At 38.4% G+C, this 26,405-nt stretch overlaps 1 protein-coding gene across 13 annotated transcripts in view; it reads left to right on the top strand.

Annotated features, from left to right (window-relative positions):
• The window catches only part of LOC103558201 (S-adenosyl-L-methionine-dependent tRNA 4-demethylwyosine synthase TYW1), a 214,454-nt gene that overhangs the window by 94,295 nt on the left and 93,754 nt on the right, over window positions 1-26,405 (top strand). For all 13 annotated transcript variants that reach the window (XR_011524726.1, XR_011524725.1, XM_008531059.2 and 10 more), the window contains 2 exons: window positions 4,472-4,581; window positions 14,675-14,852. Coding sequence is in view for 11 of the 13 variants with exons in the window: in XM_008531059.2 (XP_008529281.2) it covers window positions 4,472-4,581; window positions 14,675-14,852 (288 nt within the window). In the remaining 2 variants the exon portion in view is untranslated. The remainder of the gene's footprint in view (window positions 1-4,471; window positions 4,582-14,674; window positions 14,853-26,405) is intronic.

Here is a 26,405-nt window from a genome sequence, read left to right as displayed (position 1 = left end):
TTCAGAGCTGAACATAGTCCCATGCCCCAGGTCACCTTAGTTCGGGGAGGCAGAGGATATTGCTTTACCTCTTTCTATTGCTTCCTGGAGGGTCCAGCACCTCCCCCTTTACATGTATGGCTGCAAGAGACTCTCAGATGTCTGTTGTGTGGCATGAATTTCTTCTGTTGGTTTATGAATGTTTAGTTTGTTGTATCTTAGGACCAGAGTCTAAGGGAAGAGCTCACTCCATCATGATGCTGACATCATTTTCAGCAAGTACTTTTTTCCCCTCTTTTTTTTGGTGAGGAATTGTGGCACTGAGCTAACATCTGTTACCAATCTTCCTCTTTGTGCTTGAGGAAGATTGTCTCTCAGCTAATGTCTGTGGCAGTCTTCCTTTATTTGCATGTGGGACACCACCACAGCATGGCTTGATGTGTGGGGTGTAGTTCCACACCCGGGATCTGACCCCGTGAACCTCAGGCCACTGAAGTGGAGTGCGCAAACTGAACCACTGCATCACTGGGCCTGCCCCTCAGTGAGCACTTTTTTAATCCTTAAATAGTGTAGTGTATATCTTCAGAAAGTATGCTTACTTTCCTGATGTCTTAACAACCACCATCAGCATGGCCGTGGTGACTGTGGCAGCAGCAGCCTTGTGGTTTTTTTAATGATACATTTAGATTATGGATTTTTGTGTGTGTGAAATATACCCCCTTCTCATGACATCATATAAGAAGATTCATGCTATCAATTTGTCTTACTACTGATGATGTCCAAGGCATGGATAGAAGCTCTTTTTTCTTTTTCCTATGGATATTCAGTTGTTCTAGCAACAGTTGAAAAAGACTCTTTTCTCCATTGAATCGCCTCTACATCTTGTCAAAAATCAATTGACAGTATATGTGTGCATATATTTCTGGTCTCTCATTGCGTTCTGTTGTTCTGTCTCTCTCTCTTTGTCACACTGTCTTGATCCCTGTAGGTTTATGAGTCTTTTGAAATTGGCTATTGTGAATCTTCCATCTTGATTGTCCTTGTTTAAAATTGTTTAGCCATTGTGGGTTTTTTGCTTCTATGTATAGATTTTAGACTCATCTTGTCACTGTCTACTAATTGGGGTTAGTATTGAGATTCCCTTAATCTATAGGTTTTTAACAATAGAATCTTCAGTCCGTGAGTTCATTAGGTCTCTCTTTTTGTCTAGGTCTTTCACTTGTATTCTTAGTTGTTTGCAGTTTTCAGCATCCAGATGCTGCATATATATTTTTAGGTTTATTCTTATGTGTATAATTTTTTTTGTTGTTTTTCTTTTTTTTGAGTTACAAATTATAGTTTTTTATTGCTAGTATATGTAAAGACAGTTGATTTGTACATATTGACCATGAATCTTGTGCACTTGTTAGGCTTTCTTACTAATTCTTATCATTTTTAGTATACTTTTTGTAGATTCTTTTGAATTTTCAGAGTAGATAATCATGTTGTTTGTGAAGAGAGTTTTAGTTTTTCCTTTCTTTTTCTTGCCTTATTTCACGAGATTTACATGCTGAATAAAATGGTGGGGAAGGACATTTTACCGTGTTTCTGATCCTAAGAGGAAAGCATTCATTCCTTACCTTTAAGTTTGATGTTAGCTATGAGTAATTTTTTTGGTCCATTTCATGAGATTAAGGAAATTCCCTTCTTTTCCTAGTTAGCTGAGAGTTTTTATCATGAATAGATGTTGAATTTTGTTACATACTTCTTCTGCATCTATTTAAATTAGCACATTTCTTTATTTCCTTACTCTGTGAATATGACGAAATACAGTGATTGAGTTTTGAATATTGAAAGAGGCTTGTATTTCTGGAATAAAGACTACTTGGTTGTGACACATTATCCTTTTTATATATGTTAATGCATTTGATTTGCTACCTGTTTTGTTTTGTTTTGCTGAGGAAGATTACCCCTGAGCTAACATCTGTGCCAGTCTTCCTCTATTTTGTATGTGGGTTGCTGCCATAGCATGGCCACTGACGAGTGGTGTAGGTCTGTGCCTAAGAACAGAACCTGGGCTGCCAAAGTTGTGCGCGCCCAGCTTAACCACTAGGGCATGGGGCTTGCCCCTGTTTTGTTTTGTTTTGTTTAGGCTTCTGTGTCTGTGTTCGTGGGGATATTGTTCTGTAGTTTTCTTTCCTTGTAATGTCTTTGTCTGGTTTTTGTGTTAGGGTAATGCTGGCTTCATATAGTTGGGTCTTGTATTTTAAGTTCATCTGATAATCACTGTCTTTCACTTGGTGTGTTTAAACTATTTATTTTTAAAATGATAATTGGTATGATTTGATTGGAATCTACAGTCTTTCTGTTTTCTATTTGTTCTCCATGTTCTTTTATTTTTTCTTCCTGGTTGCTTGTTAATTGAGCATTTGTAATGATTTTATTTTATGTCCATTCTTGGTTTATTATCTTTATACCTTTATAAATTCTTATAGCTTCCTTTAAGGTTTACAATTTATATCTTTAATTAATCAGAGTTTCTCTCTAGACAATATTATACCACTTCATGTGTAGTGTAAAAACTTTAAAACAGTGTATTCCCTATTCCTCTTTACATCCTTTGGCATTCACTGTACATCCATTGTTGGCATAAGTTTTACTTTTACATAAGCTGTAAACACACAATACATCAGTATTCTTTTTGTTTGTTTGCTTTTTTCCTGAGGAAGATTCACCCTAAGCTAACATCCATTGCCAGTTTTTCTTTTTTGTAAGTGTGCTGCCACCACAGCATGGCCACTGACTGACAAGTGGTGTAGGTATGCACTTGGGAACTGAACCTGGGCTATCAAAGCAGAGCGTGCTGAACTTAACTACTAGGCCACCAGGGCTGGCCCATGTCAGTATTCCTTTTAGTGACACTGTCACTTATTTTTAGAGCAATTAGAAGTAAAAAAAAAAAGAGTAAATTTTATATTTCCTTATTTTTTCCTTTTCTAACATTTGTCATTTCTTTGTATAGATCCAGGTTTTTATCTGGTATCTTGTTTCTTTTGTCTGAGCAATTCCTTTTATTGTGTGTTGTAATATAGGTTTTCTGTCAAGGAGATCTCTCAGATTTTGTCTGCAAAAGTCTTTATTTCTCCATTTCTGAAAGATATTTCCAACGGGTTGACAAGTTTGTTTGTTCCTTTGTTTCCTTTAAGCATTCTTCTCAGGTATCATTATAATTTTGTCTGGCTTATTTGTTTTCTGATAAGATGTCAGATGTAATTTTTATCTTTGTTCTTCTGTAATGTGTCTTTTTTTCTCTAACTTAAAGATTTTCTCACTTTCTTTTGTTTTCATCAGTTTGAATATGGTATTTTTAGGCTGTTTCTTATTTTTAAATAATCCTGATTTTTGTCCTGTGAGCTTCTTGGATCTGTGGTGGTTTCTCATTAACTTTGAAAAATTGTTGGCTGTAATTTTTCTACAATTTCTTCTGTTTTGTTCTCTCTTCTTCCCTTCTTGGATTCCAATTATACATATTTGTGACATTTTGATATTTTCCCACAGCTCTTGGACGCTGTGTCCTTTTTTCACTGCAAAAATTTCTTTTTTGCCTTTGTGTTTTAATTGGCTTATTTGCATTGGCCTCTCCAAGTTTTTACGCTCCTCAGCTGTTTGTAGTCCACTGTTGTGCCTTTCAAAGGCCTATTTTTTCATCTTTAGCATTTCTGTTTGATTATGTGTTACAGTCTCCATCTCTCTGCTGAATTTACCCATCTGGTCTTCCATGTTGTCCACCTTTTCTATTAGGGCTTTTAACATAGTTATCACAGTTTTTAAAAATTCCCTTTCAAATAGTTCTAACACTTGTGTCAAAAGAATTTGGTTCTGTTGATTGCTTTGTCTATTAGAAATGTGTTGTTTTTCTTACTTTTTTGTATGTCTCGTAATTTTTTTGTTTAAAGTCAGACACCTTGTTTAGTACATTAGAGACTAAGGGGAATGTTTTTTGTGTTTACAAATCGGCACACCTTTCCTTTCTGCTAGGCCTTTATTGTTGGTACCTTTTAGGGATACCTTGTGTGCAGCATGGGGGCTGATTTGCTAGAAGTTTTTCCTCAATGTGTGATCCATCATGAGCTTTAGGTCTTCCCGTTGCACTGCCTCTCAGGAAGAGTTTATCACTATGATCTTGCAACTCTTCAGGCAATATTCTCAATATTCTACTGTTAGTTGTTACAGGATTCTTGTTAGCCTGGTGGTGGGTGGCTGGGAGGGAGGGTTGCACATTTTGTATTGTTCTGATTAAAACCTCAATCTTGGCCGGAAGGTAATTCTCTATCCACTTCTCTCTGCTAGGTGTCCTGACTTAAAATAAGTTGGAAAATATAACTATAAATAGCTGAGCTCTTAGAAGGAAACCAACTCTGATTTTGTGATTTTTATGGACTACGTTATAGTAAATGACTAGCTGAGATCTTTTTACAGGGAGTCTTTTAGAACTTTTGCCTCCTTTTCCTAGACACCACACCAATCCAGTGGGCACTGAATGGCGGTGGAAAATGGACCAGCCTGAAATGATCTTAAAGGAAGCCATTGAAAACCATCAGAGCATGATCAAGCAGTTTAAAGGTATTTATCTTCCATCTACAAAGGAATGTTAGTAGCCTGAATTAAATTGGTAGAGAATTGCCTCTTTGTCAGGATTTTGTCCCCTCTGGCAAATTTTCATAGGGCAAAGTGAAAACTCTATAGAAGTATTATATACATTTTGGCCTGTTTAGTTTTTACTGATAACTTCATATTTGATTTCATGGAAGAACTGAAAATTTAATTCAAAGTTTAGCAATTTATAATATGGCGTACTCAGCCTGTAAGTTTTGCCTGGGAATGTAGCATCATACTTCCTCACAACTTTTGCGATTGTTCTATCTCGATGGGCACAAATAAGCCTTATGACTGGACTGCAAATTTTAAATCATTGGAAAATTCTTAAATATCAGTTACAGTATTAGGAAAGCATTTTTTAATAAATGCCATATAAAAGAGGAGAGAGAATATTAATAAAATTTCCTCCACATTTTTCATTGTGATGTAGTAAAATTCTGCCACTCAGTTTCTAGAATTTCATGATTTAGTTCTGTCTCATGGTTAAAGATATTTGACTTTCCATAGGTTACTAGTTCTCAAGCTTTAGTGTCATTTGGAGGGCTTGTTGAAACACAGATTCCTGGTTTCCTTCCACAGAGAATGGTTCAGTAAGGCTGAGGTAGGGACCAAGAATATGCATTTCACAGACTTCCAGGTGATATTGATGTTGTGCTGGGGACCACACCTTGAGACCCACTATGGTAGATAGATGTGGTGGACTTATAAAGTGATGGGTTTATAAAGACAGTTACAGATGATGAACTGAAATTTGTTAGGTTCCCTGTTAAATCTGTATGCTTCTGTCTCTACCTACCAGTTCTAAGTCCTTCTCCCCTATATTCTCCTTTCCTTTCTCATGCAAAAATAAAGAATGAATTCCAACCAAGGTTGTTTTGCTATAAGCACCCTTGTGGTGCTAATATCATATGCAGGAGTCTTTATAAACTCTAATAATTAGCATTTTGAAAAATCACGTGATTCTTTATGTGAAGAAATTTGTTTTCTTAGGTCACTCCTTCTTGAGATTATGGTGCTTCCGATGTGTGTTTTTTTCCAACACCATCAATCAATTCTTCAGTTCTCAGTAAACACTGACTGTCCTATAAATTTAATTCAGTTCTGACAATATCTGGAGATAGCATCAGACCTCTCAAGTTGAGGGTTCAGTCCTATAAGACTGCCTCTACTTCAGATGCCAATAGCAAGGCCAGGGTGTTGCCTGTGCTTTTGACTGACTAGCTATAAATTGGAGGTTCCCACAACCTCCTCCTTGGATTCAATTAATTTGTTAGAGTGGCTCACAGAACTGAGAGAAACACTTCCCTATGTTTATCAGTTTATTATAAAGGATATGATAGAGGACACCGATGAATAGCTAGATGAAGAGGTACGTAGGGCAAGGACTGGAAGAGTCCTGGGCCCAGGGGCTTCCCCATGGAATTGGGGTACAGTACCCTCCTGTACATTCACCAACCTGGAAGCTATAAAGTCATGAACGATCTTGTTGTTCAAGAGTGTTTATAAAGCTTAATCTGTAGCCTCCTTTTCCCCTTCCCACAGGCCCATGGGTGTGACTGAAAATTCCACCCTCTCATCACTTGGTCTTTCTGGGGACGAGCCCCATTCAGAGGCTATTTAGGGATTCTACCCTAAGTTACCGCATAAGCATAAACTCAGGTGTACTCAAAAGAGGCTTCTCATGAATGATAAAAGACACTCAGGAAATCGCAGGCATTTTAGGAGCTTTGTGGCAGGAACCAGGGACAAAGACCAAATACATTTTTTGTTATACCACAGTACTTCTTATTACTCTTCTCATTTCTTATGAGAAATTGAGAAAAGGAGTGCAAATGCTGATTCAAGATCAGTAGTATCTTTGTAAAGAATATAATTGTTATATCCTTTATCAATGATTATATCAATAATTATGCCTTTATTTTATTCTTTATGAATTTTCTAGGGAAAGTTTACCTGTACATATTTGTGTGTGTCTTAGGTCTGTGCTTATTTTTGTACATTTGCAAAGGTGCTAATCAATATTTTAATATTTCATCTTGACTTTTAGTCTCAAACTCCCCCCTCCCCTTTTTTTTTTTGAACAAATTACATTCTCTTATTTGGATAAAGCAGTGTCTCTTAGCCGTCTTATGGAAGATTAAATGAAACTGGTGAAGAACTTGTAAGTCTCCACATCTGGAATTTGACTAGCTTTTCTTGGACTCATTGTTGATTTAGTTAATATTGTTGATTGTTGAACTTCCAATAAACCATATGCCTTTTAAATAAATTTCAAGGCAAAGCCTTATTTTCTTTTGGATAGTGTATTAGAGTTCTCTAGAGAAACAGAGTCAACAGGACATTGTGTGGGGGTGTGTGTGTGGAGAGAGAGATTAATAGAGATTGATTTAAGGAATTGGATCACATGCTTGTGTAGGCTCTGTGAGTCAGAAAAAAAAATCTGATGGAGTAGGCTAGCAAACTGGAGATTTAGGGAAGAGTTTCAGCTGGCAGAATTCTGTCGTGCTTGGGGGAGGTCAGCTTTTGTTCTGTTAAGGCCTTCAACTGATTGGATGAGGTTCCATCCACATTCTGGAGGGCATTCTGCTTTACTCACATCTACTGATTTAAATGTTAATCTCATCCAAAAGACACCTTCACAGAAACATCCAGAATAATGTTTGACCAAGTATCTGGGCACCGTGGCCCAGCCAAGTTGACACTTAAAATTAACTATCACACATAATATCAGAAGCAGGCAAATGCCAGTAATTTTGTCTTTATGTTCTAATATGTTTGTTTTCATTTAGCTCCTAAAGAGCCAATTGAACCCTTAAAAAATGGCACAGTGACTGAGGATGTGTGTTTTCTGGATATCTGGGAATCTCCCTGAATGAATTGTGTCCCGGGCAGTTTGTGTGGGGAGGAAGCAGCCCTGAGGAGTAGACATTCAGTTTTCCATTCTGAGATGTCCTTGATACAGAATGACAATCTGAGTTTTGATAGTAATTTTTCTGACAGGAACATTTTTGCAAACTCACTTTTAATGGAAATAAGTGATGAATAAATCATGAGGCCAACTTTATTCACATTAGTAACGTGTTAGGGGAGCTCAGTGAGCACATATTTTTGTCTCCCTAGCTTGTTGAGGGGTTTGTTCTGTGCAGAAGGGTGTTATCTGATTTAGTAACTGTGGGCTTCCTTTAATCAGTAGGCATCTCAAATACTTTTTATTCAGGTTCCCATGGTGTAAGAAACAAAGGAGTTTTAAAATATGTATTGTCTTGTAGGGGGATGATAGATACAGGACCACAGGGAGAAAGAATAGAGCATGTCTGTGGATAAATGAATCCTGATTAGGGGTCAGAATGCCTAAGGGGGAGGGAATGATCTCCAGAAATTCCACGACTGCCATCAATTTCATTCTGAAAAATAGCATTTATAGAGCATCTACTTTGCCCTAGTAATTCCCACAAAGGATTCTTTCTTCATACCTTAATTAATTGACTTGACAAAATGCTACCATGTCAGCAAAACATCTGTTTATTTAATCAACGATAAATTTTCTAGAAAGGTTTTCAAATTGGAACTGATTGATATCAGTACACCTATACTCTTCAGGGTACCAAAGCAATTTTTCTTTAAAAGCAGTATTAGAAAACAGGTGTATACTTAAAGGTGTGCTGCGTTGCAGACTGGCCGGCACCTGGGTGAAAAGGAGCTCTCATTTGCTATACTTTCACAAAGGGTGAGAACTCCCTTAATTTGAATTTTTGGATTGTGGTGACTATCTGTCAGTGCTTCATTCTGAGCTTGAATAAGACATTACTTTTTTGGAAATCTGTCTCATTGCTGTAATAATCACAGTAAATCTTGTTTGAAACAGTAGTAGTAGAAGAGAAAAAAACTATTAAAAGATGAAATGCATAACTTGTCAGAATCTAGAACACTGCTGGAAAACTGGTAGTGGTCTGCAATACTTAAAAGACAAAAATGTTAATTGTTTTCTTTTTAACAATGTCTTGACTTTGGCAAAATCATAGAATTTTCGTATTTCAGAATACTGGTTATGTTTTCTATCTTGGCTCTCTGCAGAAAGTTATCTAAACCATTCAAATTGATAGTTGCTTATTTTATTGTAGACATTCACTAGGCAATGAGATTTTTTAACTTCACTCAGTCTTTATCAGTGATTATAGTCTCAAGTTTTCAATTTTATGAACCTGAATTTTCTCCTGCAATCAGTGAAATCTGTGTTCTGTCTTTCATTCATCCCAAGGGAGTAGGGTAGAAATAAAACAAGTCACCGTCCTTTCTGGATAGGCAGCCTCAGAGTAAGAATAGTGAGGCTAATGCAAGTCACTCCACCTGTTCTGAACCCACTCCCCTCACCTGGGTGCAGCTCCTACAAGGATCCTACTTTTGAACTCTAAAGATGCAGGAATGACTTTAGATCTTATTTCAGCCTGGTGGAGAGTCTATTCTCTGTCTTCCCCAGATCTGAACTCCTCAGTAGAGATTGGTTTGGAGAAGTGGCTTATCTCTTGTGGTGTAGAGTGACTCACCTACAGATGCCCTGCAGGAAACTAGTTCCCTTTCTCTTCTTCCACACCCATATTAGAGTTGCCCTGTTAAAGCCCCTGTGTCCCTTTGTGGCTTAAAACAAGCAAAACAAAATAGACCAAAAGGAAAGAAATGTTTCTGGTTTCCTTAGTTGGAAGTTGGAATACATTTTCCTATAGAGAAAATATTTGAATTTGATTAGGTGATATTGAAATAGATTTATTAGTACTATAGGTGTTTTACAGATTAATTTGATGTTGGGGGTTGGAATGACAACTTAATCTCCATTTTAGTAATAGTGTATCTGTGGGAATATGAATTTCTGGTTTAAACAGAAATGCTAAGTAACAGGACTCTGGTAAATTGGAAATTACAGGTAATTTTCAAAGGTTTGAAGCCATTTTCTTCTTAGTTTGTTATATTCTGAGTATCTCCACTTTAGCCTCTCTTTAGAGATCCACTCTTTTAACTCATTAATAATTTCCCTTAGTCTCCCTTTGTTTTATAGGATGCTTTCCCACTCCATGATGAACACCCACTCTCTCCCTGGGTCTGGTTCAGTCATTTTTTGATTTTATTTTTGTGTAGGGTGAGACTTGTGGGTATTGTTGCTTATTGTTTCTTAGTTTCCAGCTTTAGCTGAGTGACCAGCCTTGAACAGATTCTGAAGATATTCTAATTTTTTAAATGCTTCCCTTTTGTGCTTCTATTCTCAATTCTGAGGGCAATCATTGTCTTTTCAGTTATTTAATTAAATCATTAAGCCAGCTTTCTTGTCATGACCTTTGTTAGCTTTCCCTTTATACACATGCAAAATTAACTTTATATTGATTACAAGTGGGTCAGAATTTCAGTGCAACACAGCACCTTTTCAAAATGCTGCCTTCCCCAGTCTAAATACCACCACTGCAGGAAGAACTAATTCCCCAGGGAATGGGACTGAAGTTTCTTTAGCTCGGTTTCCCATCAGTTCAGCAGATGTCACGTGAGTGAACAGTCTTTGTCAGGAACATCCTCGGTGCTGAAGATACAAAGATGAAAAGGACATCGTTTTTTGCTAGAGGTTTATCTATAGTTTAAGCCAGAAAGAAGTGAAGTAATGGAAAAAATAAAGGGTCTCCAATAGATGGTTTTCACAAGCGACATATGCTAAAGTACACATCCAAAAGAAACATGGGGCAGGTGGGGGAAGTGAACACCACCTGCTAATTGTTTTCTGAAGCTTGTTTATGAAAGTCTCAGAGTGGAAGTGGCTATATTGAAGATATACATGACGTTCAGCCGGGAGGGGTCTTTAGGAAGGTCTTTGGCCAGGAACTGTATTGTTGTGAGAAGAAAGAAGAGAATATTTTATTTCTGATTGGTCTAATCTTTCGAAATAGGAATACTCATATATGTCTATTATACCTGAATAAAAAAAGAAGACATAAGAAAGTATTCAGAATAAAGGTGCATTATTAACCACTCCTCCTCAACCCCTCCAAAAGAAATAGCAATACTCTATGCTGAACAATATACCCTGTTTGTTTCTGTGTCATTCGGCTTATTGCAGCGACATTAGGATAAGAATTCTGGAATCTTAAGTTTCTCCTTTGGCATCTTTCGCTGAGATAAGGTATGCTTCTTAGTTAATCTGATGACTATAGTGATTGTCCAGGATCAGGAAGCTGTTTAGGATAAGAGAAATATCAGAAAACTTGCTTAAGAAAAAAACAAAATCAGAATAACAAAGCAGATTGTAGTTGTGAAAAGGACAAAGTTTAAGGAGACAGGAAGAGAACAGATTGTGGATGTGTGTGTGCGTGTGCATGTGCATGTGTGTGTGGGCTGCATAGTGGGAAATTATCCCTATAGATTTGCTTCTGAAATATAGTGTTTGCTGTTCCCTGGACTGTCTTCCTGCTCTGGGACTTCTTTCTATTAGAAAATTAGAGGATATCTTATTTTCTGGCACATTTCTGTGAAGACGGTGAAGAAATGCATGAGGTTGAGTCCCTGAGGGTCTTGTTTTCCGGAGGACTGCTGTAATAACCTCTAGCAATAGGCATGAAATAGAAATGTGCTTTTTGAAGGAGAGAACCAAGGTTTTACATACTCTCAATGCCTTACTTTTGAGAAAATTAGGATAATTTTTAAATCTCAGAATCATTACTTTAAAAGCTTTACCCATAGGGCTTTTTTTGTCTTGTTTTTTTTTTTCCTTTTTTATTTTGAAGAAGATTAGCCCTGAGCTAACATCTGCCACTCCTCCTCTTTTGCTGAGGAAGACTGGCCCTGAGCTAACATCCATGCCCATCTTCCTCTACTTGATATGTGGGACGCCTACCACAGCATGGCTTTATAAATGGTATGTAGGTCCGCACTCGGGATCCAAACTGGCGAGCCCCGGGCTGCTGAAGCAGAATCTGCAAACTTAACTGCCGCACTACTGGGCCGGTCCCCTTGGTTTTTGTTTGCTTGTTTTTGTAGTTGTCTAAATGGGCAAGTAAAATATTTTTGGTTGTAGCTTTGAGAGGCGGTGGTGGTTGATCTCTTTGCTTTTAAATTTTCCTCTTTCTTCCCTGGCTGCTCCTTGGCAGTGTTTGCTGGCCCCTCTTCCTTTCCCCAGATATGTAAGTGTCCTAGGACTGAGTCTTGGTCCTCTTCTCTCTCTATACTTACTGCCTTGGTAAATTATTCAGCCCCTGGATGGAAATACCATCCCTGTGTTAAAATGTTTATTTCTACCCAGTCCTTTCTCCCAGAATTCAAACTTGAATGTTGGACACACATTCAGATATCTAACAGATATTTCAAACTTCACATGTCTAAAATTGAACACATGATTCCCGTCCCCCCTGCTCCCCCGCCCCCAAAATTTCTCTTACCCACAAGGCTTTCTTTGTCTCAGGTGATGGCAACTCTTTTGCTCTGGCCAAAAACAGTAGAAATCATTAACACCTCGTTCTCTTATATCCTACGTCCAATCCATTAAAAAATCTTGTTGACAATACCTTCAGACTAGATCCAGCTGATGATCCCTTCATGCCACCTCCACTGTCACCACCTTGGTTCAAGCCACCACATTTCTTGCTTACATTATATAGTGGCCTCTTGGCAGATTAGCTTCTCTCCTTGCCCATCTGTTCTCAATGTCGCACCCAGTGTGATCCATTTAAAACAAAAATTAGATTAGGCCCCCCCTTCTCAAAACCCTGCATTGGCTCCCCACGTTACTCAGACTCTGAAAGTGTCAGCGTGCTCCCACCTTAGGGCCATTCAATAATAAATAAAAATAAAATAATTTAAAAAATTGAGTTTCTGTTTCAATTCACAAAATGATTGTTATTATGATAAAAATATTTGCAGCTAATATTTTCTGAATGCTTCTGTGCTAGACCTGCATCATACTAGTTATTTCATTGAATTCTTATAATAGCTGCGTGTGTGTGTGTGTGTGTGTGTGTGTGTGAGAGAGAGAGAAAGTGAAATCTCCATCTGACAGATCAGGCATTGGGTGTAGAGGGGGCGAGTGGCTTGACCAAGGGCACAAACCGGCTTAGTGGTAGAGCCAGAGTTTGGAACTGGTGCATCTGACTCCCAGTGGGTCAGGGCCTAGCCAGTGCTCAATTATTCTGCTTTCTGAGTTTTAGGTTAATTTTGCAGTTAAATTTGCGGGTTAAATTTGCCCTTCTACTCATTTGCTCACGGGGGGATAAAAATTAGTGATATTTTTTACATAAAAGAAATTTTATGTTTAGTGCTGAGTTGTCTTGGCAACACAGAGTAAGTTAAGGGTCAAGTTTTATTTAAAACCTTGATTCACTTGAGTTAAGATCTTAGATTTCAGTAACCTAAAAAATTATTCATCCAGAAATACTGACATGAAATACATTCTTAGAAATGCAGTTTGATGTCATAAAAGAAGATATCACCTGCCACTTTTAGATTGTTCTGATTTTAGCCTGTATTATGTTGGTTTGACCTCTTGAATATTTACTTCTACTTGCTTATTTCCAAGTAGCTTGTGTGTGTGTGTGTGTCTAAATTAAAATCACTTCATGGAAGCTAAGGCACAAGCGAGCAATGAAAGCTAACTTTATTTTCTACGGGTTTTGTTGTTGTTGTTAAGGCGATAGTGCCTGGGATTTAATTATTTTAAGAAACGAGGATACAAGTGATAATAACAAATTCTTAATGAATGTTTCTTGTGTGCCAGGTACTCTGCTAAAGCCTTTACATGCATTATCTCATTTAATCCTAACAACAGTTCTGTGAGGATTGAAAAACTAGTGACCGAGAGGGAATGTGAACATGCTTCCCCCACCACCAGTCTCCATGAGGAGTCTGTATCCCTTGGAGAGAATATGTTCCTCAAAAGGAACATAGAGATAATTGATGGAAATATCTCAGGTAAAAGAGAGAGATTTTTATTTGCCTTCTTACACTGTTTCCAAGTCTTTCAAATTCGGTCTTAGATTGAGGGACTTTCATGAATGCCTTCTACGTTTGAGTCTAGTGCAGTGCTTCTCAACTCATGCTGAACACTGGAATCACATGGGAGCATTTAAAAAACACTGATGCCTGAGTCTCATCCCCAGATACTGCAATTTAGTTGGCTTGGGATACTGCATGGACATTGGGACCTTTAAAAGTTCTTTGGGTAATTCCAGTGTCTGACTAGGATTAAGGACCAGTGGTGTGTGCCAGTGTTCCCAGACTTGTCTGAACATCTGGGGAGCTTCAAAATCTCCTCATGCCTGTGCTCCTTCTCCAGAGATGGTGATTTAATTGCTCTGTGCTGCTGCCTGGAGCTTGGAAGGTTTAAGATTCCCAGGTGACTCCAGTGTGCAGACATATTTGGGGACCTCTGGTTTATTTAGTGGTTTTCAACCTTGGCTGCATATTAGTATCACCAAAGGAACTTTTAAAGCTCCCATTACCCCCGGCTTGCACCCACTCCAGTTCCAGTGTCTTGGTGGTGGACCTAGGTGGCAGTAGTTTTTGACACTCTCCAGTTGATTCTCAGTATGAAGCCAGAGGTGAGAACTGCAGATTTCTTCTTTTTCTCTCTCTTGTACTTTTGGACCAGCTACATTTAGTTTCTCAATTCAGAATACATACTTGAGGAAGGAAGGAGGACATGGACATGATCAGTCTAGAGAGGCTTTTGCTTTGTAGATTTACTACGTTCGTTTTCTTAGACCAACGTGAAGGAATGCAGAGCTAAGCAGGTTATGGAAAGTAGTATGTGCTGTGTTCCATAATTAGCTAACAAAGTTAATTTAGCCTGCTTGTATTGCTGTAATTTAATTACTACTAAAGCCCTGAAACCAAGAATGAGATTGCTGATTTTTCTGATTTAATAATTCTAGTTTTTTTGCCCTCTGGCCCTTGTTTTGTATTATTGGCTGGTATCAAAAATTAATTTGCCCTCTGAAATCAAAGAACCATTAAATTTTTATTTAAGAAGAATAAAAGTGATATCTTCTATTTGTGCCTTATTGAGCTTGTTCCTATTCACTGTGTTCTCCAGGAGTACCGGGTGTCAAAGAAGAACGCTTTGAAGAAGGAATGACAGTAAAGCACTGTGCATTGTCCCTTGTGGGAGAACCCATCATGTACCCAGAAATCAACAGGTTTTTGAAACTACTCCATGAGTGTAAAATCTCCAGTTTCCTGGTCACAAATGCACAATTCCCTGTGGAAATCAAGTGAGTGGTCCAGCTTATTAAGCTACATTACTTGAATCTGTATTTGACTGAAAAGTAAAACTAGTAGGCGTTAATATACTCAAAAAGGTTTTATTGATTACTAACTACATACAGTTGTTGGCTTTTGGGGGCAAGGTGGTCCCGCCCTTAAAAATCCGTTCTTTTAGGAAAGATAACATTAAAATATAGAATATAAGAACATAAGGCTAGACGCACAGATAAGTTGCTGCAGGAATTCAAAAGAGAATGCAGTTTTTTCCAGATGGGAGAAGCGGGGTAAAACTTCTCAGAGAAGGCATTTAATTTGGATCTTAAAATACAGCTGGGATTGGTACTTGGGGAGGTTGAAAACTTTAGCTTTTTAATAAGAACCTCCCAAAAAAGATACTGAGTTAGGGTATTTGTGGTACCATTGTGAAAATATAATCAATCTGAACCACAGAGTGTACAAAAGAGACTGGCAGCTGGAAACCAAGTTGGAAAGGTTGGGAATAGATTGTGGAGGACTTCAAATGCCGTTCTTTAGAAAGATCTTACTTTCTGCAGAGTGATCTACTAGCGTGGTATAAAATGGGAGAGCCAAAATGCAGGAAACTGGATAGGAGATTATAGGCTTGTTTAAGTAAGAGTTATAAGGATGAAAGTACAACAGTGAGAATGAGGAGTCTTAAAAACAAGATAATATTGAGGCACAATAGATAAGCTTGGCAAACTGTATGACTCTGAGATCCCTGCATAAAAGAGGACTAAATGATGACACAGAGAGTTCTAGCCATGTTGGTTGCTAGGATTATGGTGCCCTGTAAGAGTAGAGGGATCACAAGGAAAGAGCAGGTTTAGGAGGTAGGATGATGAGGTTGATTTGGATGACTTAGAGGGAGGGCTCTCCAGATGGAGAGGACCATCTCCTGGGGTCTGGAAATGACCTGTTTTTGCATTTTACTTGAACTATGCACATTTTATAGTGCTGAAAACATTAAATTTTACTTAGTTGTTATTTACCTGTGCTTTCCCTATTAGACTGTGAGTTCCTTGGCCAGTGACCCCTGCTTATTTATCTTCATGCCACTAGTATAGTGTTAATGCTCAGTAGATGACTGGTAAAGTATTAGGCAAGTTCCCATATAGTAGTAAAAGACAATGATCTTTCTGACTGCAAATTTGTTTTGTAAATACTGGCCAATAAGGTATAACATGAAAAAAAGGAGAAAGTAATTGTCAAATATAAAAGACACTATAATGTGTAGAAAGAATGATCACATACACACAGGCACATGGACAGTCATGCACAAAGTTTAAAATTTAGCATCATAGGAAATCAAAGAGTTGATTAAAATTATTGGCTACCAGGCAATAATATGAAAATCAGCGACTTTGTTACAAAGACAGCTAAAATGCTGCTTTTTGCAGTTGTATAAAAAGGTAAAAGGAAAAAGTTTTTAAAAAGTGTGTAAATTTTGCATAGGGCCACCATTCCTTTTTTTTTTAAACTTTTGTTAGGTTTAAAATCCTTGACTTTTCAGATGGCTCATAAGGGAGAAGTTGGAATAGAGTGGTGTTAGGATATATACACACATATATAAAAAGGGAGTCTGGAGCTGGCCCAGTGGTGTAGTGGTTAAGTTTGTGTGCTCCACTTTGGTGGCCCAGGATTTGCAGGTTTGGATCCTGGGCGCTGACCTAGTAATGCTCGTCAAGCCATGCTGTGGTGGCATTCCACATAAAATAGAGAAAGATTGGCAACAGATGTTAGCTCAGGGCCAATCTTCCTCACACACAAAAATGGGGGGAGTCTATGCCAAATTTAAGGCATATATGCCTAAAAAGAATTGAATCTGCTAGGAGTAGCATATAAAATGGTAACCAGAGAGAATGATTCATTGTTTGATCATGCGTGGTTTACCTTGTGAATGTCATCATGGATTGAGGAAAATTATTGAGAATTAAATAAGATATGTACTTGAAAGTGTCCAGCAAAATGCCTGACACATAGTGAACGTTCAGTAGATGTTATTGGGTCTCTCCTCCCCACTGTTACTGGTGAGCCTCCTCTTGTCAGCAGGAGAATCATGATATGATAAGATATCAGTACTAGTCTTGACTACTCTCAGCCAAAAATGGGATACAATGGTGTATGGTTCCAAATAAATAATTCTTGATTGACTAAACCAGTCTTTTAGTAGTATGGGTACTGGTAAATTGAGAGGGAGGCAAAAAGGAGGACGTAAGCTGGCAGAAGTGGAGGAATAGGCTATTAGCAAATTTCTCCCATTTTGAACACAAGAGTTTAAAAATGGAAGAGTGCACTCTATGAGAAGTTCTTGTTAGTGCCATCGAGTCGATTCTGGCTCCTAGTTCTCCTGCCTGGTCTTTTTGTGCCATCCTCTCACCTTCTGGTGCCATATCAGACAATGCTCTGCTGCTATTCACAGGATTTTCATGGCAAATTTTTTGAAAGTGGGTGGCCAGGTCCTTCTTCCTAGTCTGGGAGTTCCACTGAAACCTGTCCACCTTGGGTGACCCTGCTGGTATTTGAAATACTAGTGGCATAGCTTTCAGGATCACAGCAATAAGCAGCCACCACAGTATGACAACCACAGTAGCAGATGTGTGATGTGGTTCCCTGACTGGGAAACAAATCTGGGTCACGGTGGTGAGAGTACCTAATCTTAACCACTATACCCCCAGGACTGGCACTATGAGAAATATGCAAGAAAGAAGGAATACTTAGAAAAGGGACATTCCTTTTTTGGATTTTTAATGTATTCTTCAAGCTCCTAATATTAAGGGTGCCATGATTCAGAGAATTGCATCCCTTTTTTGGTTATATGCTCTCCTGAGCATAGGAGAGAAAATGTAGAAAGTAGCCATTTTAAGTTTGGACTTTAAAGAGTGAGTGACATGTTGGGGCCAGCCCCCTTGGCCAAGTGGTTAAATTCTTGTGCTCCGCTTTGGCGGCCCAGGGTTTCACTGGTTTGGATCCTGGCTGGGGACATGGCGCCACACATCAGGCCATACTGAAAGGGGCACTCCACATGCCACAACTGGAAGGACCTACAACTAGAATATACAACTATGTACTGGGGGCCTTTGGAGAGAAGAAGGAAAAAAGAGAGAGAGAAGATTGGCAACAGATGTTAGCTCAGGTGGCAATCTTTTGTTTTTTTAAAAAGAGTGACATGTCTTGGTTATCCACTGAAATACCTATCTAAACAGAGGGGAAAAAAAACCAAAGGTGAGATTGACAGATTATTGCTAGGATCTGGGAAGAATTTCTGATAACTGAGACCCTGATAGAGACGAATTGAAGAGCATAACCTTTAGGTGTACCTGTCTCTGAAGAAGTGCAATCCTGCTGGCTTGGGAATAATGTATGTGCCCAAATGTTGGGAGTCCTAAATATAAGGCAACCTCCTGCCCTCACATTTCCCCAGTGAAGGATGTGAATAATTCAGAAAAAGTTTAAAAGAAGAGCAATGGGCTTTGCCATAAGAGATACTAAAATATATTATAAAACTCAAGTTTCAAATACTCTGGACTGTAGAGGAATGATACAAAATAGTCCTGAGACTCTATCTACTTTTAAACTAATTGTTCCATCACGTAAGGCCTCTTTGGGTTTAGCTAAGGGCTCTCTCCCTTAGCTCCCACCCCCATGCCCAAGAGAAAATGGAAAGAGAAATAGTTCTCTAAGTGCAGATAATATTGCTTTATTTCTGTGAATTAGGAGCAATCTAAATACCAATTGTCTCTAGTGTCTTAGTTTTTTTCAGAAGGAGTAGTCTATAGATTTATGAATATAATGCAGAGGTCATGAATTTTGGAAGTTACCCCTAATGTGTGTGGTACTAATTCTATATAACAGGTCAGCTGATTCAATTCAGCTATTAGGTGAACCTCTTGCAACCATTTTATCTTTGAGCCTACACTAGGAAGTAATACTAACCCATATTCTGGTATCTTTTGAGGAGAATCTTGACTTTGTCAGTTGGTCTTCCCTTGACCCACATGCAAGTGTTACATTCAGGCTAGTGGCCTTTTCAGGATGCTTAACTTTTCCTTAAGAGGATTTCAGTCTCCCCTCCAGCTCCAAAACATATGGCTCTTTGCTGACAGTGCTCCTATTGAGGGGAGTTTTCACAGTGAGTGGTCCTCAAAGATTTGTGGAAGATAGAAGCAAACAGGTAAATGAGAATGCTGTTACACTCTGAGTAGCTTTATATTTTTGTTTGTCAACACAGAGGCTAATAAAAATGACAAGAATGTGTAAGACACTTAGTGTTAGTAATAGAGCCGATGGTGTTTGGACAATGAAAGCCATTTCTTTTGTGGAAAAGCCCTTAGTTTTACCAAAACAAGTGCTTTTATAATGGTATTTTTGGTAGGCATATAACTGATATTCTGTAGCATGTATCATTTATCTTTTGTTGTAACCACTCACCTTAAAACTGAGTCACTCAAACTAGCAGCCATTTATTTAGCTCATAATTCTGTAGCTCACTTGGCTTTGCTGGTCTCAGTGTTGTTTATATGTCTAGTCAGTTGGCAGATTCACTGGGCTGGCTGGTATATGATGGCTTTGGCTGGAGCTGGAGCCTCTGCTCATGTAGCCTGTTATCCTCCAGCAAACTTCCTGAACTTCATTACATGGTGGTAGGGTTTCAAAGAAAAGCAAGAGAGGGCAAGCCCCACTGTATAAGTATCTTTCAAGTATCTGCCCTGTCACATTTGCTCACTTCCCATTGGCCAAAGCAAGTCACACTGCTGAGCTTAGAGTCAGTCAGTGAGAGGGCACTCAAAGCTACAGGGCAAGGGGACATGGATATAGGGAGAGGAAGAATTTATGGCCATGTTTGCAGTGTACCATATAGTAAAACAGACTTTTCTTGTCAAAGAGGATAACATTGAACTACTGGGACTCAGTATTTTTCAGGAACTCAATTGAAAAAAAATTGTGGTTATGTGTGATGGCCAGAGAGTTGTTAAGACCAGAGGTCTCAAACTGGCAGTTAATGAGAAGCTGGTCTTATTTGTCCTGAACCATGATTAAAAACTTTTTTTGAGCCAACATTTAAAATCCAGATTTTAGGCAAAATCTGACTCTTGAAAAAAGACAGTCTTGAAAAAAGACAAGTATGAAGTGCTGTTTTTACAACACAAGAACACTTCACTCTTATCTGTTTTTTTACTCACAACACTTCTGACACCACATGTGTGGGTTTTCCCATACCAAGTAATTCTGCAGTTCTCTGCGGACACCAGCTGGTGTCCTACAGTTCAGTCCTATTCTGACACTACCTGGAGTTAGTGCAGACCACACAGGTTAACGGTTCAGTCCCACAAGGCTACCCCCGCCTTCAGACACCAATTACAAGTCACAGGTTGTCATCTGTGCTTCTGAACAACCAGCTATAGATTGAAACTTCCCATGACCCCATCCTCAGTTCGATGATTTGCTAGAACAGCTCACAGAATTCAGGGAAAACAGTTTACTTAACTATTACTGGTTTATTATAAAGGATACAACTCAGGGACAGCCAAATGGAAGGGATGCATGGGACAAAGTATGGGGGGAGGGGCACAGAGCTTCCACACCCTCTTCAGGCGTGCCACCCTCCTAGCACCTTGAAGTTTTCAACAACCCAGAAGCTCTCTGGACCCCGTCATTTAGGGGTTTTTATGGAGGTTTCGTTACATAGGCAGGATTGATTAAATCATTGTCCATTGGCGATTAACTCAGTCTCTAGCCCCTCTCCCCTCCCTGGAGTTTAGGGGGTGGGACTGAAAGTTCCAATCCTATAATCACGTGGCTGGTTCTTCTGGTAACCAGCCCCCAGCCTGAAGCTATCTAGGGGCCCATCAAGAGTCACCTCATTAGTATAAATTCTGGTATGGTTGAAGGGGGCTTCTTATGGATAACAAAAGTTACTTCTCTTACCTCTGTTACTCAGGATTTAATTCTAAGGGTTTTAGGAGCTCTGTGCCAGGAACTAGGGACAAAGGCAAAATATGCATTTGTTGTATCACAATATGACACCAAGTAATGATTATCTTTTCGATAAAGCCTGTCCTTCTCAGTTTGCCCCACTCTTCACTATCTTGTTGTCTCCTCAACCCTGAGGCTGTGTCATCTGCTACTCTTCAGAGGAATTGCAGTGCTGATTCTCTTCCAGTAGAAAAATTTCTGTTATCATTTCTAACAAATGTGCAACAATGAAAGGTAGACCAAGAGTACCACATAGTCCAAGAAAAATGGAAGCATATTGCTTTTAGTCCACCTTTACTTTTATCATAATTTTCTTATCTATTTATTTTATATTATTTTTCAGTTTACATTTGAAATCTTATATATTTTCTTTGTTGGTAGATACTGTTAATTCACAACTTTCTGTCCGGTAGCAGGCTTCATAATAAGATAGAGCTGTGTTTCATATTTAACTGTGACACAGTTAACCTTTAACTTCCCACACTCCCCTCACCACCAAATTTGTCCTTTTGTACACTTACTTTTGAGCACCTTCTTCGCTGAAACTGGTGTGAACTTCATTCTTTTCCTTTGCTTTTCCCACCTGTGTATCTGTTACTTTGTTTACTTTGTGTTTTGTTTTCTTTAGTTTTTGCTAAGAATTTCACCATATGTGTTAGAGGACCTCTATAAATTAGATAGCTCTTCACATATTAGATGCTTAGTAAGTGTTTGAAGAAATGCATGGATTTTAATAAAAATAAAGTTTTCTTGTATTGTTAGCTCAAAGTGGTTACCGAAGACAGCTACAATGAAATGAAGATTGATTATAAATACCATCTGATCCTTTCAATAGAAGTTTTCTTTTTCTGCCAGCCTGTTTATGTGTAGTAAATATGTTAAATTTAAAATATAGTCTTCTCTTGTGTCTATAAGTTGATGGAACACTTGTAAGAAATATGCATGTCTAGATAGGCAGTGCAGTGAAGTGGTGAAGAACTTGGGTTCTGGTCTAGAAGAGATCTGGGTTTGAATTTTCACTGGATCTCCTGCTGTCTTTCTGACGCTGGAAAGGTAATTTTTCAATGCCTAGTTTTCTTACCTGTAAAATGATTATAGTAATAATGACTACCTTATAGTGACATTGTGAGTATATGAGATAATGCATGAAAAACACTTAGAAGTTTCACCTTTGGAAAGGTAGGCTAAGTAATGTTGTCAAAGTATACTTTAAGGCAAGAACCATTATGTAAGATGGACTTTTCTGGGGCCGGCCCGGTGGCACAGCGGTTAAGTTCACACGTTCTGCTTTTCGGCGGCCCAGGGTTCGCTGATTTGGATCCCGGGTGCGGACATGGCACTGCTTGGCATGCCATGCTGTGGTAGGCATCCCACATATAAAGTAGAGGAAGATGGGCACGGATGTTAGCTCAGGGCCAGGCTTCCTCAGCAAAAAGAGGAGGACTGGCAGTAGTTAGCTCAGGGCTGATCTTCCTCAAAACAAAAGATGGAGTTTTCTTAATAATAAAATATTAAACATAAACATAAAACAATATAACAATTCAAAATTTGTAAACACTCAGTAACATAATCTCAGAATTGCCAGAACTAGAAGGAGAAATAGTAGGTTTTTAACACACTTCTTTCAAACAGATGAAACAAGCAGATCAAAATCAGTAGCAGTAGTGAAGACTTGAACAACTAAATTAACAAATTCAGCCTATGTTACAGAAATAGAGCACCGAAACCAGAAACTTTGGAATATCACTTCTTTTTAAGAGCATAGAACTTGCTTGCAGAACAATTGCCAAATGGCCATATGCTGGGCATTATAGCAAGTTTCAACAAAGTATTGAAATCATATACTAGTATTGTAATTTAAGCAGTGTGCTTCTTATTTGCTTATGGGTCAAAGAAGAACACAATGGACATAGAAAATATCGTGATAAATGGTGATGGAAATAAAAACAAAACTTGTGTGTTGGATATTAGCAGGAATAGCCCAGTACAAACATTCAAAAACCTCTTCCTCTATAGAAACAATGAGAACCCTGGAAAAAATTGTCAGAATCAACTTTTTCTTAACCAAAGGTACGCAACAATCTAAGAAGCATTTATTCTAGAAAAATAGTGACTCTCAGTAAGAACAGTAAACTTTGTGATGTGTTAATGTATCCTATTCCACTCCAACTTCCCCAGCTCTGCAGTAGCCTTAAAACCAGTTGCCTGCAGTCATAGTGAAAACCAGCAGCTTGGCAGTCAGAGGAGGGGGCAAAACAGCATTGGAACTCCTTCAAAGTCCCATTCCCAGATAACTGTTATCATATGGCTTGTGTGGCAGTTTCCTGGAAACCCTCACTCACAAGGATTGTCTTTACTTGAAGTGACTCAGGGTTTTTCCAGTGAAAAAGCCTTTCATGGGTGTTTCTCACAAACAATTACTGGCAGTTGTAGAACTTCACAGCTGCCTGAGGCAGCAATAACAGTTGGGGCAAACAAGAAGCTAACCAAAATCTTAAAAGGAAAGGCTGGGGAATGAGTTGTCCATAGGGGACTTTGAAAAGCTCCAGCATATTCCTGGGAATCCGAAGACCACATGCATGGGCAGAGCTGTGGGCATGTGGGAAGATTTGAAAAGGCCCTATATTCTTACCTCTGGCTCTTTTACCAGGTTGCCACATATTATTATTTAAAATGTCAAGTTTTCATCCAAAAGTGATATAGACAAAGAAATAAGATTATGGCCCATATTTAGAGAAGAAAATAACAAATAGAAACTGTCCTTTTATTAAATTCCACATTTAGGTGAGTTCCTGCAGTATTTGTCTTGTCTGTCTGGCTTATCTTACTTAGCATAATGTCCTCCAGGTTCATCTATGTTGTTGCAAATGGCAGGATTTCCTTCTTTCTCCTGACTGAATAATATTCCATTCTGTGTATATACACATACAACATTTTCTTTATCTATTTATCTGTCAACAGACACTTAGGTTTTTCCATGCCTCGACTATTTTGAATAATGCTGCAATGGACATGGGAATGTAGATCCCTCTTCAAGACAGTGTTTTCATTTCCTTTGACTATATACCCAGAAGTGGGATTGCTGGATCATATGATGGTTCTATTTTTAATTTTTTGTGAGTCGTCTGTACTGTTTTCCATGATTGTACCAATTGGCATTTCCACCAGCAGCTCGCAGGAATTCCCTTTTCTCTACATCCTCGTCAGCACTTGTTAGCTCTTACTTTTTGTCTAACGGTCCTGACCGGGGTGAGGTGATATCTCATTGAGGTTTTGATTTGCATTTCTCTGATGATTAGTGATGTTGAGCACCTTTTCGTGTACCTATTGGCCGTTTGTGTATCTTCTTTAGAAAAATGTCTGTTCGGTTCCTTTGCCTATTTTTTAATCAGATTATATTTTTTTGTTATTGAATTGTATGAGTTCCTTATATATTTTGGATATTAACCCTTTGTTAGATATATGATTTTCAAATATTTTCTCCCATTCTGTAAGTTGCTGTTTGATTTTGTTAGTGGTTTCTTTTGCTGTGTGGAAGCTTTTTAGTTTGATGTAATCACACTTGTTTATTTTTGCTTCTGTTGCTTGTGCTTTTGGTGTCATATGCAAAAAATGATTGCCAAGACCAGTGTCAAGGAGTTTTCCCCCTATGTTTTCTTCTAGGAGTTTTATAGTTTCAGGTCTTATATTTAAGTCTTTAATCCATTTTGAGTTAATTTTGTGGTCTAAGATAGGGGTCCAATTTTATGTTTTGCATGTGAATATTCAGTTTTATTATCACCATTTATTAGGAGACTGTTCTTTCCACATTGAGTATTTTTGGCTTCCTTGTCAAATATTAGTTGACCATATATGCATGGATTTAGTTCTGGACTCTCGATTCTGTTCCATTGGTCTATGTTTTTGTTTTTATGGCAGTACCATATTATTTTGATTGCTATAGCTTTGTAGTATAGTTTGAAATCATGAAGTGTGATGCCTCCGGCTTTTTTTCTTTTTCTCAGAACTGCTATGGCTATTTGAGGTCTTTTGTGGTTCTATACTAATTTTAGGATTATTTTTTCTATTTCTTTAAAAAATGCCATTGGAATTTTGATAAGGATTGCATTGAATCTGTATATTACTTTGTGTATCATGGACATTTTAACAATATTAATTCTTCTGATCCATGAACATGGGATATCTTTCCATTTGTGTCATCTTCAATTTCTTTCATCAATGTTGAGAAGTTATTGAAACCAATATAAAAATACACTTTCCAAGGCCCTATCCCTGGCGACTGATTGAGTTTTGGAAGAGTTGCCCAAGCACCTGAGTTTCAGGTGTATCCGATGCAGATCGTCCTGACCACACTTGGAGAAAAGCTGCTGTGAGACTTGAAGTACTGCTCTTGGCTTTCTGTGACAAGAGGCTCAGCCTGCACTGCCCACAAACTGGCTGTTCTGCTGGAGGACTAGGAGAACAGACTCCAGAGTCACTTTCAGGCTTGAGTCTTGTTGTTGACACTTATCTTTGTGGGTCCTCGACCAAGCTGCTTAACCTCTTTGAACCTCAGTTTCATTACCTCTAAAGTGGGCATAAGTAACAGCTACCTTGTTGTTTTATTATGAAGATTCAGTGAATTCAATGAGAACATAAAGCACATAGCACAATGTGCCAGCACATGATGAGTACTCAGTAAATGGTAAATAGCTTTCTTCTTCTCCTTTATGCTCCTTCCCACCTCCTAAATTATTTGGCCTGATGTGACAGCCCCAGATTTTCTTAGAGATAATAGCATTGGATGTTCGGGCCACTTGGGTTACTTTTTGTCCAATAGGAGCATCAAACTTACTGTTTAAGCCACTTGATTTCTTACAAGCATAAATGTCTCTCCCTTTTCCCTTTCTATAGAGAGGGAAAAAGAGAGAGGGGTTTTTCTGTTCTATTACAATGCATTTCTATGTATGATCATTCTTAATTCAGAGATTTAAAATTAGCAGGATTAAGGGTCATCACAGTAATCATATCAAGATTCATTGGGCATTTTCACTGGGGATTGGGCTAAGGTTATATATCCCTTTTATTGTCCTTTTTAATTCTCCTCAGCAGCAATGTGAAAATCTCAGACACAGGAATTATTATGATGATTTTAAGGATATAACATTCTCTTGCTTTTTGCAAACTAAAATGATGCTATCTCTGTATAGACTGGAGATGGTCACATGCCCATGCTGGTAGTGTCATTGCCTGTCCTGAGGAATAGAGGCCAGTACTAGGCAGACGTAAGATCCTTGAGGCTCAGAAAATTTCTCCAAGATCCTTTTACTGCTTTTGAGTCCCTTAGGAATGAGCTCTATAATTCCTAGGGACTTTTCCTCTTCTTCATTCTTCCTCTGCTCCCTAGCAAGAGATCTATCAACTTCCTTGATAATAACGTCTCAGGCATTTAGTATTGACGGAAATTCCTCTTTGGTACTGTCATTGTCCAGGGCTTCCTTTTTCACAAATGATGGAGGTTTGTAAAATAACTATGGCTTTTGGAATTTACTGTTCATAATCTTAAGTAGTTATGGAGGCATAGTGAA

This window comes from Equus przewalskii, chromosome 12, assembly GCF_037783145.1.
Source record: "Equus przewalskii isolate Varuska chromosome 12, EquPr2, whole genome shotgun sequence".
NCBI classification, from domain to species: domain Eukaryota; kingdom Metazoa; phylum Chordata; class Mammalia; order Perissodactyla; family Equidae; genus Equus; species Equus przewalskii.
This window is presented reverse-complemented; position numbering and strand designations above follow the sequence as displayed.